The sequence below is a fragment of the Anser anser genome (assembly GCF_964211835.1).
Source record: "Anser anser genome assembly, contig: HAP1_SCAFFOLD_100, whole genome shotgun sequence".
NCBI lineage: Eukaryota > Metazoa > Chordata > Aves > Anseriformes > Anatidae > Anser > Anser anser.
In genome coordinates, this window is record NW_028153617.1 from 8,928 (window position 1) to 22,865 (window position 13,938).

The 13,938-nt window shown below is 34.6% G+C and overlaps 1 protein-coding gene across 1 annotated transcript; it reads right to left on the reverse strand.

Moving 5' to 3' along the window:
- Nucleotides 1-1,752: 1,752 nt before the first annotated feature.
- On the reverse strand, nucleotides 1,753-13,831 carry LOC310891798 (adhesion G-protein coupled receptor V1-like; the record flags this gene model as incomplete). The annotated part of the gene is made up of 7 exons (XM_083854022.1): nucleotides 1,753-1,950; nucleotides 6,010-6,123; nucleotides 6,922-7,192; nucleotides 8,397-8,962; nucleotides 11,851-11,964; nucleotides 13,379-13,483; nucleotides 13,826-13,831. The coding sequence occupies 7 exons, from the start codon at nucleotides 13,829-13,831 to the stop codon at nucleotides 1,753-1,755; spliced, it is 1,374 nt and encodes a 457-aa protein (XP_083710148.1).
- Between the last annotated feature and the right edge of the window lie 107 nt (nucleotides 13,832-13,938).

The window sequence follows — 13,938 nt, forward strand, 5'->3', positions numbered from 1 at the left end:
TTTCATTCTTGGCTTCTGCTAATTAGTTGAAGTGAGGGATGCTACCAAGGTCTAGAGAAAAGTTCAGATTCTATCTCCTCCTTGCTTACTTCTTTTTCCAGGACAGACCACCTGTTCCTCGGTTCACTCTCTGACCCTGCCAAGTGTGGGAAAGCTGCTTACTGTTGGCACACTTTTCACCATCCACTTCATGATCAACAGAGCCTACGGCTTGCACCATACACAGCAAAAGCAGAACACTGGTTGTATTTGTTCAGCTGCCAGTTCAATCCCTGTTGCAGCCACCATTTTCAAGGTATAGCCTACAGTTGTAACTCAGGATAAATGGCAGAAAACTGTACTTTCACACACGTGAATCAAAAAAGTTACCCTTTCATGCTGCTTACTTCTATCTACTTACTTGTTTACCTCAATACCACTCTGCATTCTTGGCCACCTTACACTCAAAACTTGAACCATCATTTCTAATCCTAGTTTCCCCCTTTGTGCCAGAGACTCTAAAAAAATTCCTTGAGACAAACCAGTTTCTCCCACAGAAAGAAAGCGGAGAACTGCTTGCAATAGTCTCTGTTTTTATTCTGAAAAGGATTGCCTTTTTAATGTAATGAGTAGCCAAGGTAGAATAAAATAACTAGTTCTGAACTACATGCATTAACCAGCCACCTTTTAATCAAGCAAGCCAATCCCGCAAAGGAATAACATCTTCCCTGTGTGCCATAAAGATGTTCGAAAACCATGTTTTCTGAAATGGGATCTTCTAGTGATCAACAACAGCGTGAGGAGCTTCTTGCCTATTGTTTGCTAATGTGGAATCACTGTGGATATCTGTTGTGGATATCTAAGAGCTAGCCTACGCTTCCTGTACAGAATAAAAATACTTCTTCTGCATAAGGTAAGGACTATGTAAGTAGTAGATGTTCAGTGTGGAAGCTGGTGCTGGCAGACCACTGTAGTATGTTTTCAGTAAAAGTGGAAAATGTACCTTAGACAAATAGGAGGTAATACAAGAGCACGTGTGGTGGTATTTCTGTATTTACTTATGTAACTGAGCTGTGGGAAGCAGGACAGACGATATAGCCAAGACACTCTTGTTAGTAACTCAAAGAGGGAAAAGACTCCTGATTATAAACTAATTTAAGTTTTCTGAACAGTGTTCACATGCAGATAATAGTATCACCTGAGGGCCCTTACAGCCTGTTATCCTAAAATCCTCCACTAGATGAGAAGGGAGACCAGAACACTGTGCTTCAGAAACCCCACTGCATTCTCATTAGCAGAAGACTGCAATAATAGTCACACTGGGATATTCTGGGGGCTATGAGCTGACAGAAGTATCTAATTATCAAGGAATATTGAACATGCAGATCAAACAAATAAACTGCAAGTCTAATTCTACAGTGACACCCAAGTTATAAATGTTTTTTCTGACAGAAAAAGTTCTGCATTGCTTTTTAGTTCTCACTTTAGTTTTTCCCATTATCTTACTAAATATTATTTTTCCGAAAAAAAAAAAAAGTGTTAAAACCAAGAGCTATAAAAAAGATCAAAACTGAAAGAACTTTCTAAATAGCATACAGAATTTTCATGAAAATATAAACAGTTAAGTCATTAGATAATAAATGCAAAATGGTTTCTTACATTGATCTCCAGTCAAAGAACCCATACACAGTCTGAAACAAGGGCCCACTATTTCTTCAGACACATATCAACACAATGCAAGCAATACCATGTAATTAACACTGTGCTAATCTGTTATGCATAAATCGAGTACCGCAGCTGATACATATGAATAGAGAATAGGGTACAATACCTGTCCAAAGTTAATAACACAGTTTCGTTCATTTCAGGTACATCATCAGCTTTAATGGTGATGTTAATTGTGGTATCACTTTGTCCAGATAAGAAAACCACGGAGCCGTTAAAAGGACTTATATCATCCTGTGTTACCGCCTTTTGATTGGGACCAGAGGGTTTCAAACTCCAGAACACAGTTGCTTGACCATCAGTCCCATCTCGATGCAATGCAATGGAAACCTGTGAAACACATTAATTTGTTGTGACTTGCAAAAGTAGATGCAAAACCGATTACTCCCTTGCAAATTACTATTTGAATAAATAATAATAAAAACAAAAGTTTGGCCAGTTCTAATTTGAGAATGGGAAATGATCTATCTTATTCAGGATTTGTCTCAGTCCTACTTTACATGACTATGCTCGCAATTGGTGAGAGAGACTAACTGCAGTATCTTTTGCTCTGTGTGAGCATCAAGGGCTAACTGGTTTTAGATACTTACACAGAAAGCAAAGACCAATCTCAGTTCTCTGGAAATCAGTAACAGATTATTTCAGAGCATTTTTTTTTTTTTTTTAAAGAAGAGAATATTTAGGATAAGACAGAACTTACAGGAAGGCTTTTCCTCACATTAATTGTCAAATGCTACACTGAATACAGCAAACTCCACCTTCTCCAAATAAGTTTTCCATAGCAAAAGACAATATAAAAAGGCTTACTTACCAGCGTAGCAGGGGAATCTTCTGGTTCAGAAAGAATAATCGGTAGATTGCTAATAAAGCCTATTTCTCCATTTGCAATATCTGGAGTAATCCTCAAAGAAATATTTCGAATTTCGCCTAATCTAGGACTCACAGATGGGACTAGAGGAATTCTATTCACCAGTTCAACTCCTTCCAGCTGTAGGAAAAAGTAAAAGAAAAGTGAGAAATAAGAAGCCTCAGCACCAAGTCAGAACAGTTCTGACATTTCAGAGTAATTTTCATATAAAGGAAGTATACATCTCCAGAGCAAATTCTTCCTACTGATAGCACTGCTGTTATAAAAATTTGTAAGTAGACATGTCAAAGAAATTAAGTGGATATTGTTGAGCTGTCAGCAGAATGGTACACCTCCCAGACAAATCATGTTAGTGTATGTAATTAAACACAGATCAAGCCAGAGAGAGAGACTCTGTTCCAGATCAGCTGACACATTACTAGAGCTATTAACAACAGTCATTGATGAGCAGCATAGGCAATTGTCTAACATCATTTTTTGTGTCTTGCATTGATAAAAATCTAGGGAAATCACTGAAGTCATAATAATTTACAGCCCTTGATCAAACAGCCAAATAATAATCCACTTTTCTTTCCTCTCCACAAAATTTTAAGGAATTCTCTATCTAAGAACTACCAGAGCCACATTAAGAATTTAAATTCAGTACAGTATTTCAAAACTGTATTTTACTTGTCACTGCATTTCTGATAGATTATAGATACTAAGAGGAAATAGATTTTTTTTCATCCTTTTCTTTAAAAGGGAAGCATCACTCGCTAAGCCCAGCACCAGTAGTGACACACCAAGGAAAGCAGAACTTGCTTGTTTAATTATTTCCTTTAAATATTATTTATTCCATGTGATTCTGTCTACATGCATCATTACAATAAATGTTTCCATAACAGATTTGCATATATTTCTGTGAACATTTCACTGGGGCATAAACTCCCACTGACATTTTTTCTTGGAGTTATCAGGTGTTATCATAGAGTAAAGCTTTATTTTTTGGGGATAAAATAGTGGCCTTTCTTAAATTCATATAGTAATCATGGTTCACCATTTCAAAAGATGATTTTTAAAGTCTTACAGTTCTTGAAACCAAACTCTATAAATATGTGGGCTGTATCATATTTTGTTCCACAACTGCTTGAGTAACACCCAGAAATATGCATGAACATTTATCTGATGATAGATGGAAATGTTTTACAAATACTGTATTTAGTAACTGATTCTCAACCATTCCAACTTGTTATCAAAAGTCTGAAGAACAGATGATGGCACTGTTTGTTTCTCCTCTTTTCTGAGCTTTCTCCTAGCATAGGCCCCGATTCTGCAATTAACAGGATGAAAGTGCACCATTGTGCGGTTATTAGCTCAGTAAACTTTCTGAAATACTACACAGCCAAAACAATTTGCTCTATTTAAAGTGTATGCTGTATTTGGATCCTGTATGGTACCTTTGGAATAAAGTAATAATCAATAAAGAACAGAGATTTTACTCTTTCTGCAATGTTTCCTTTAGTACCTTTTAAAGGAAACCAGTACAAAGAGAAAAAAATATATAGTTATTTGAACAATAACAATTAGTTTATGAGCTTAATTTTCAGAGTTAATCTTCCTAGCTATACCAAAAATCGCATCTCTGATTACAGCACGTTATTTAATTGAAGGTGTCACTAAGGAATATATCTCACATTAACATTATCTCCTGTACCTTTATTCATCCTACAGTTTCATTTGCTTCTCTGCTGATTCCTGAGTCAATTCTTTATTTTGCCTAAGTACAACTCATTCTAAACATGTTCACTGAGATTATCATTTATTCACGATGCAGAAGGATTGTCACAGTGATAAATAGTGGTGTTTTCCTTCTCTATGAGTTTCTAAATTAATTATTTGAGCTGGAAAGCTCCTCTGATTTAATTTCTTCAAACAAAGATTTTATTTATAGTTCATGGAGAAAGTACAGAAAAAAAAAAAAACAGATTGGAATCTACAGTTTGAAAATCCAGGCAAAGTGCTTGGAATGACTGAACATTCTGAAATATTTATCAGATGTGTGTCTTGACTACAGTCAAAGGACAAAAAAAAAAAAAAAAAAAAAAACATTGAATACATGGAATTAGACATTTAAGAATTTTGTGGATCTCTCAAACCTCTTGCAATCATAAAACATACTAACGTGTTCTAGTATTTCAGAAGGCAATTCCTAATCTAACTGTGAATGCCATAAATAAATAAATAAATAAAATTGCATATTAGATAAACAATATAATTCTGGCAAAACTTTTTGTTCTCATTATTCCTCCTGTAAGAGAATGTAGGGAGAAGGATGTGGAGGGAGGAAATCTTTCAAAGGTCTTAGAAGTGATTACAACGTCTTTGGTAGACTATAAGGAAAATATAAAACCTGGCAAATTTGAAATTCATGGATATAACATCAACACCTTCAACGATGATAAAAGTTATCTTTTACAAATTGAGATAGAAAAAAAAAAGGAAAGAAAAAAGTGAAGAAAACTATACAGGGAAAAAAAAAAGTAAGTTCTCCTAACAAATTTATATATAAATGCAATATAATATACATATAATATATAATGTATATTTGACCCTTTTTAATTTAGAATAGTTCAGCTGGAAGAGCAAAGATCACAGTATCACAGAATTGTAGGGGTTGGAAGGGACCTGGTCAGGCTGGAGAGTTGGGCAGGAAGAAACCAGATGAGGTTTAACAAGAGCAAGTGCAGAGTCCTGCATTTGGGAAGGAACAACCGCAAGTATCAGTACAGGCTGGGGGATGACCTGCTGGAGAAGGACCTGTATCAAGCCCAAGATACATTTACTTGCATGTCATTTCTGAAATTTTTCCTGCTTCAGTAATTTAATTTTAAGAACCTTATTTTTTTCACGTTCCAAGTCAGAGGCCAAGCAGAAACATGCTTCAAGGGGCAAGCAACAGACAACGCTGATCTCATTTTGATAAATTCCATGATTAGTACCTGAATCCTCTTTAGTTTTAAAATTTGTTTAATTACTAATGATTAGGGATAGAAAACTTTATAGCATAGTTATGAAAGATGTCTTTTTAAATAAGAAAATCTTTGCTTCAGAGCTAAGCACTTTTTTTTTTTTACAGGAATGGTCATTTAAATTACAGTCAAGGGGAAGGATCAATTATTGAATCATATTCCTCATATTAAATAAGCTAAAAAACAAAAACAAAAACAAAACAGCTGAGATACCTGTATGAGGAAATGAGCACCATTTTGAAGAAATGCATCTTTTCTTATTGGTATACTCAAAGTATGATGTGTTTTTCCTTCTGGAAACAGGAGGATGCTGTTTCTAGACATATTTAGAATGCCATCTTTTGCTCTCTCAGGATCCAGAGCTCCAGCTGGAATATACAGTGCAGTATAAACTAACTGCACATTTCCAACTGTTCCTTTCTCCCTTACAAAACTCAAGGATAAAAAGCGTCCTGTTGGATTACTTTCAATCTTCTGATTCTCCAAAGGATAAAACTTTATTACGCCATAAACATCATCGCTGTCCTGAATGTAAAACAAAAGCTGCAAAACAGAAAACAGCATCACTTACTCAATGCTACAATTAATATACACCACAGTTTTCACGTTTTCATGAAAGTATGTCCTGACTGTCATCATACATTTTTATCGTTAGTGAATTGGCACTCAAGAAAGAAATCAGATTGACAGCCCCAAAGTGTTGCTTGTGCACAAGCAGCACACCACTGATAGCAGCAACTTTCCTGCTATGCCTCATCTATGTCAGAATGAGCTTTGAATAACTGATTTTTGGTTCAGCAGCCAAAGTGAATAATTTGAATATATTTCAGACTGTGAAAAAATCATTTAATTCACCAAATTCATTCCAATCATATGTTCAAAAAGCAAAGTAGGGACCTGAGTCACAGAATTGTCAGTAATGCTAATTACCCCTTATTTAAAAGTTCAGAGGTTAGTCTTAATCACTAAGCCATCCTCTTGAAGCTGTTACTCTGTGTAAAACATTCCAGTACCTACAGCAAATAAGCAAGTGAAAATAAATGCTCAACCTTCTCTTAGCAAGCAACCAATCAAGATAGCAGTTATGCAATGATATTTATGATGGGAATATTCTAAGCTAAATGCTACTGCATTAAATAGGTCTGGCCTTATAAAATATGTTAAGCCAAAGACTTTGGATGTGGCTCTTTATACTGAGAATACATCAGGTTGCTTCACTTAAACTCAAGCACAACTACTTCAATTTAGCCAATCCACCAAAACTGGTGGATCCTAATCCTAATCCTACTCCCTAATTATTATCTATCACCTCCTCAAAACAAGTTCTGAAATCAAACTTACCTCAGATGGTTCGCTGACTTCTGCGCCTCCCTGTATTGTATGAGCTAAGAGCTTCAGAAGATAGGGCTCTGCTTCTTCTGGTATGTTATCATCAATAATGGTCAGTGAAAGTGTGACCAGCATCTGTCCTTGATCAAAATGTATCTCCCCGGTCTCTGGAACAAGGTCTGCAGTCACAGGTGACAGATCACTGCTATTTCGAGTTATGACCCAGGTCACAGAAACATTTCCATGTGTTCCACCATTTCTTACGATCGTGATCCCTTCAAACCTGTGGTTTTGAATGAAAATAAAAATCTGTAACATGCAATTATAATTAATATCGGTTTACTTAGCTATCTGTTCCCTGGAAGATTTATACTGACTTCAGTGGAATCGATATTAACTGCTGCTACTGACATTTGAGTCAGGACTTAAAATTTGTGAAATCATACCACAGAAGTAGACTTTTCTCAGGTTGCTTATTCATGAGATAATATACATAAAGACATGAGTAATATATCTAAAGACATTAGTTAAAATTTATTTTGTTTACAGTAAGAAAGATACTGAGAAGAGGAAAGTTGGCATGTTTATATTTTTTCTCAGGAAAGATGTTAAATTTCAGAAAACTTTTTCTCAACTAAATTTCTACACTGTTTTATGGACTATATCAAAATACAATTGTCAGGCATGAGTGTTTAAATAATGATTTTATTTAAAATAAAGTGACTCAACTATTTGCCTATGCACTGAAATATAATTTATCAATATTTGTGATTATGGAAATGTCACGTTTCCTGTATCTGTGTATAAGAAAGAAAAAAAAAAAAGTGAATATTGAAGTGCTGGGCTCTACATACTAGAAATTGTTCATAAAATCATAGGTTGATACATTACCTCTTTCTCTGGGGATGAACCACCATCACTAGCTAGCAGTGGACATTTTTACTAAAACTGGCAATATTGTATAGATATTAGTTCTGCTTGTAAAGATGTGTGTGGAGATTTGTTTTTAATTTATCTGTAAAATTACATGTATTTAACTTTTTTGGAAGTCTATGGGTATTCAGTACTTCACAGAAGACACTCACCACCATTTTTTAACCAGAGACTGACTTTAAATACAGTATAGACAAAGATTTACTGGGAAAGGAAGCCTGAAATATATTTTCCACTTGTATGAATGGGTGTGTGGCCGCATCACAACTTCACTGATCCATCTTTTAGATTAAGGGTTTTTCAGTATTTTGATAATGTCATTAAATATTTACAGTTCTCATATATAGTTCATAAATATTAAAATACTTCTGCATAATTAGACATTTTCTCCCTTGAAAATTCTATATCGTTTATAATAATTACACAGTAGGTGATTTCTATATTAATTTTTCACTACTGATTTTATAATTACTGTCAGTGAAATCCTAAGGATGCTTTACAGTGCCAAACAAATCCCTTAACATGACGAGATACTGTTTGAAGATCTGTAGTACCTTGAAATTTGGTCTTCATCAATGATAACAGTTTGAGTAAACAGGATACTGTTGATTGAAAGCACTCCATAGGGTTTATCATTTGGTTGGATGGTGACGTGAACAACAGATGGATTAACCAAAACAGCATCTCCCTGTAACGTGTCCTTAAGGAGCATAATTTGGAAGGTCTCAGCAATTTCTGGTATGGCATCATCAAGGATCTTGAATTTCATATATACTTCATGAACTAGAGGTGTGAAGACAATAGTTGTATTTGGCTGAAGATCTAGGAAGTCTAAATTGAGCTGCGCATGTGCTGTTGAATTCCCAGTTATGATGGTGTAACTGACGGAGACTTCACATTCATCAGGTCCAATTAATTTTCCACTGTCATCCTTACCACGAATCACTTGAATTGTGAGCATTTCGACTTCCTCAGGCACCATGTAAGTGCTCTGAGCAAATCGCACAGGGCTGTCATTTTTCTTAATATTAATCTGAACAGAATTCCTTGTGGTGTTGATTTCAGCCCCTCCCTCCACACTCCTGAGATGAACAACAAACAATTCATCATTTTCAGGTATCTGGAAAAATAATAGTAGCAACAGGGTGTAAGTCCCATTTCAAATATATGCAGAACACTTACTTAGAAATATGTTATGTATATTTAGCAATAAAGGGAAATAATACAAACATTACAACCCTTTTCACATTAAAATAAACAGGCAAAAAGAAACTCGCTTGCAACTTTGAAAATCCCTTCTCAAAACTGAATGTTTCCATTTTCTAAGACATACTTCTATGCTATGGAAATATGAAAAAGTGGGAAAAGACAAAAAAAAAAAAAGGGCAAACAAAAACTAGGCAAGAATCAGATGAAGCTCTATCTTTCCAACTAGAGAGTGTGAGGAGATCCAAACTCAACTTGTGGAAGTTGCTCTGCTTGGACACAAGTGTTCCTGACAGTTATTTAGTCTGACATCTTTATTTGCTGATGTTAACACCATTTTACATCTATGCATGCCTGAAAGAACAGAGGAACAACATATGAACACAACCTACCTTGGCCCTTTTGTTCCTATTCAACGGGAAAAAGAACAGTTCCTACTTTCAGACAGACTCACATTCCCAGCACAGCTTCAGTCACAGCTCTGAGAATGTGCTTGCTGATGCTTATCTATTAATTAGACTTTGGCATTTCTACATGTGGTTTGTTTAGAACTGCACTTTAGTTTTAGCTCTTTAGTCTCTAATAACTGATGCAGCAGACAAAAAAGAAGGGTTTATAAGCCTTGAATTGCAGAATTTAATATTTTTTACTTTATATTATTACATTTTATTCCCCAGTCTTGATAGGCTAAGTCTGTTTAACTGGAAAATATCATTATTTTATTAATACAGAGAGATTAGAAGGAAATATTTAAATATTACATAAGATCCTCACATCTCATTCTTGTTGTGGACTCTCAGAAAAAACAGTATTATTTGCTTCTGAGATAAATTCCACAACAAAATTGCTTATGTGTTACTAATGGCATTGCTTTGTTATAGGGCTGATGAATCCTTTCCATGTAGTTCTGTTTACTGAGCAAAAAAAGTTCAGAATTCCTTGTGGTCCAATATTTCTTCTCTTTTTACACATTTGTTAATTGGCCACCCTTAGATCCTGTTTCAGGGCACAAAGGGTATGCACGCCGCTGTCTTTGTAGCTGAGGCCAATTTTGTCCCTTGTTTGACTTGTGGCACTTAAACTTGCATAATATTATTGACTGATGCAGGTTGTTTGTTTTTTTTTCCAGCGTGAGATTTGCAAGCTCTCTGTCACCTCTCTCCTACACTACTATTTCCTATTTTATCTTATTAAAATTGATGTTAACTTACGCTTGTTTTAGTTCACTAGTTCATATACTGTCTTGCAGTACAAAAATACGCATTTGACAGTCAGAACGTACATGCCATTTTAGTTGCAGATAAAATCTTAGTATCCTACATAAATAAGGCATTGTGGAGCTTTCAATTACATCATGATTGACCAATAAATACATGAGTCAAACTTCGAATATAATAGTATAAATGATTTCCAGTGCTGCCTTGCCTCTTTAATTTTCTCTTAAAGTTGCAATTATACTTAAAAAGGAAACCTGCACAGGAAAAGTACTATAAATGCAGAGCTGTGGAAATCAGAACTGCAGTCCCCTACCTTCTGTAAGGCTGCACAATTCAGAAAAATACTTGTTTCATTGGTTTCCCTAACTCAGATCCTAAAAGCTCAAATTAAGTTCTGACAGTAGTGTTACTGGATTCTTGTGAACTCTATCATCATCATCATCAATAAAGGTTTTTGTGCAAAATTCATCTTTCACATACACTTGTGAAAGACTTTCAAAGAGTGGAAAGACGTTGACTAGACACACCAAATACAGATCAAACTTTTAGAAACAGAAGTTTGAGAGCATTTCTCAGAATAAAAATAAATAAAATCACATCCTCCCAAGAGAAAAGACCCTAATAATTTATTTCTGTGTGTAAGTCACTGAAATATTACATTGAATTGGAAAGAGATGTTTCTACACTTCAGCACCCCAGGTTGGCACAGCCTCTTAACACTAGAGTATCAGTAGAAATGTGGAAGGACATTTTTTATAACTAAGAGTAAAAAGGAAACAAGCTGCTTTACAGTTCTGTGCTCACTTCTGAGACACACACCTTTCACCATTATTGTTTTCTTATGAATTTCTTACTAAGTTGTTTTGCATCATATATACTTATTTTGATGTCTCAGTTTTCCCTCTTAAGCTTATTATAAAGGAAAAGAAAAACACAAAAGAAAAGTGCAGGTAAGAAAAAAGGAAAATCACAAGTTGCAAATTAGAAGAATGTTTTGTTTACTCTGAGATAAAAAGAAAGCCTCACAACCTATGAGTTATGTTGTGTTTTTTTTTTGTTTTGGTTTGGTTTTTTTGTGTGTGTGTTGTTTTTTTTTTTCAATTGGCCAATCTGAAAACAGAAAAATGTTAATTATCACCTAGTATTCATGCTTTCCACAAGACTGCATGTTTGTTTCAGGAATCTCATCTATTTTTAGGATTTTTTCAAATATGTTTCTACCCTGAAACATATTTGAAAAAAAAAAACCACAAACAAACAACGACAAAAAATATTTTTGAATCTGCCTTTTCCCTGTGAATCTTCAATGTGTAATATTCTTTCTTTAGTGACAAAGATAACATGTCTGCTCAGCCAGGATATGCACATAAACTAAAACTATTCACTGATGAGAATTAAAGAGGGAGCTTGGAAAGAGTAAAAATAATAGACCAGAGAGCCAAAATTTAACATCACTTCATCAAATAGAACTGCTTTTAACCTTATTTAAGCCAAGCCTTTTTGTAACTTATTACTCTAAGTCTTTCCAGAACTTCAGTTAACCTTCTACGTATCAAAGCCTAAGATGAAGTCAGCTTGTTCCTACCTGATCATCAAGCACTGTTAAATTATAAATCAGCTTTGATCTCCCAGGTGTGAATGTAATATTTCCCTTAGCTGGACTTAGGTCTTCTTCAGCTGGGTTTGGACCATCTTTTATCTGCAAAGAATTGATTTGTCTGATGAGAAGTCTATAAAGCAGGAATACAAATCCAGTGCAAGTACAATAACCAATATGCAGTGTGACTTGCATAACAAATGACTATCTGTTCAGCCATCTCCAACTTACAACTTACATGAACATTCAGTTGTGAAAATCTGCTCTTTTCTGGCAGACAGTGTAAGTCAGAACAACCACTCTGAAGAAATCCCGTATTTCCAGAATAAGAGGAAGAAAACTACTTCCATATAGGCCTATGGGGACTCTTTAGTATATTCTGATGCATAACTGACTCTTTCATATTACAGAAAGGATATTCATGCAAATTCAGTTTGAATCAATAGTATTTCATAATAAATTCCAAGACAAAGTAATAGTACTTACTGGTTTTGTGTCCCTTCTATCTTAACTTGTGATATTAAAGATACTAAATTTAACAGTCAAACTCAAAATACTACAAAGCCTCTTAAAGGTCATATGGGATTTTTTGGTTTTAGAACATTTTGTAAATTATTTTTCAACATACATATATAATGATGTGAGACAGACCTAAGTAATTGTCCAGAGAGTAAGATTTACTGTACCTTAAAACAAACATATTTGCAAAAAATTGCACAGAGAATCATATTCAGTACTTTAACTATTCATGCTATATTTAGTATTAATAAAATCCAGTGCAAAGCTTTTCTGGTTTTGACAGGTCTAGACTAAAGCTTTGAGGTCTAGATTAAAGCCTTACCCTATAGGACCAGGCAACTAGTACAGAAATATCTATATGAAAGATTTTATATATAATTTTAAAGTAAATAATAGAGTCTGAGCTAGATAAGAAAAAGAAAGCAATGAAGTCAGTAATTGTATCACATTCAAATCACATATGTAAATAACAGGATAAGTATTCAACATGATTAATTATTTCAAAAGCTTCATTTGCAGGGGATTCAAGATAGAGATCAAGATACAGATGATTATAGATACAGAAATTCACCAAATCCTGAGCACTCACAGTTCAAAGTTGGGATAATCATTAAAGACTCACTTGAATATTTGTATGTAAAATAAATATTTTTTAAAAAAATTAAAAAAACTTAGATAAGACACTTCTTACATACTTAATATGCATTATTTTCTAGTAATACATACTGATGTTGCCTCACGTACCTTTCTAAATGACAGAATATACTCGGTTTTCTCTAGTACCTCTTAACGTTAAACAGTCAATTAAACAGTCAGATAATTACAGTATTTTCTATATGACGGTTAATATGAATCCCTTTTATGAAACAGATCTACCTAATGTAGATGTAGGTATTTTGTCCTTCTTCCCCTTTTGCAAACACTTCAATAAATTATGATTACAGCCTCTCAGTTTAATCCAACAGACTACTGTATGAAGTCTTTTGGATAAACTCACCTCAAAAGTTATGACGACCGTCCCATAGGTTCCCCTCTCTCTAATTAGAGTGAGCGGCACAAATTCATTTCTGCCCCTGGGCTCATTCACTGTGATTAAGGCAGACTAATGAGGAAGAAAAGGAACAGACAATCAGACACAGATCAAATATCACAGCAGAATGAAGAAACTGTTACCATAGAAATATCAAACTCCCACAGACAAGTTAATCCAATCCGCAAACCAGTCCACTGATGGCATACATTTCCTAGCAACCAATTAGTTCAGCTAATGAAAACCTTAAAAGATTTCAGATAAAAATGTATCACGTAATGCAATTTGTGTGTTTTTGTTGTTGTTGTTGTTTGTTTGTTTCTGTAAATGAACATAGTCAACATACACAAAGCACTGACATATCATCACTGGTATTTTTAGGAGCTCCTACACCCATTAAAAATAGGTTTTCACCATCATGAAGTCGTTTATTAGATAGCTAGCTATAAATGTACTCAGGACAATCATTTAGGTCACTGGTCACTTTTTTAGGCTATTGTAGGTAACAGATTTTGAAGATATCCACA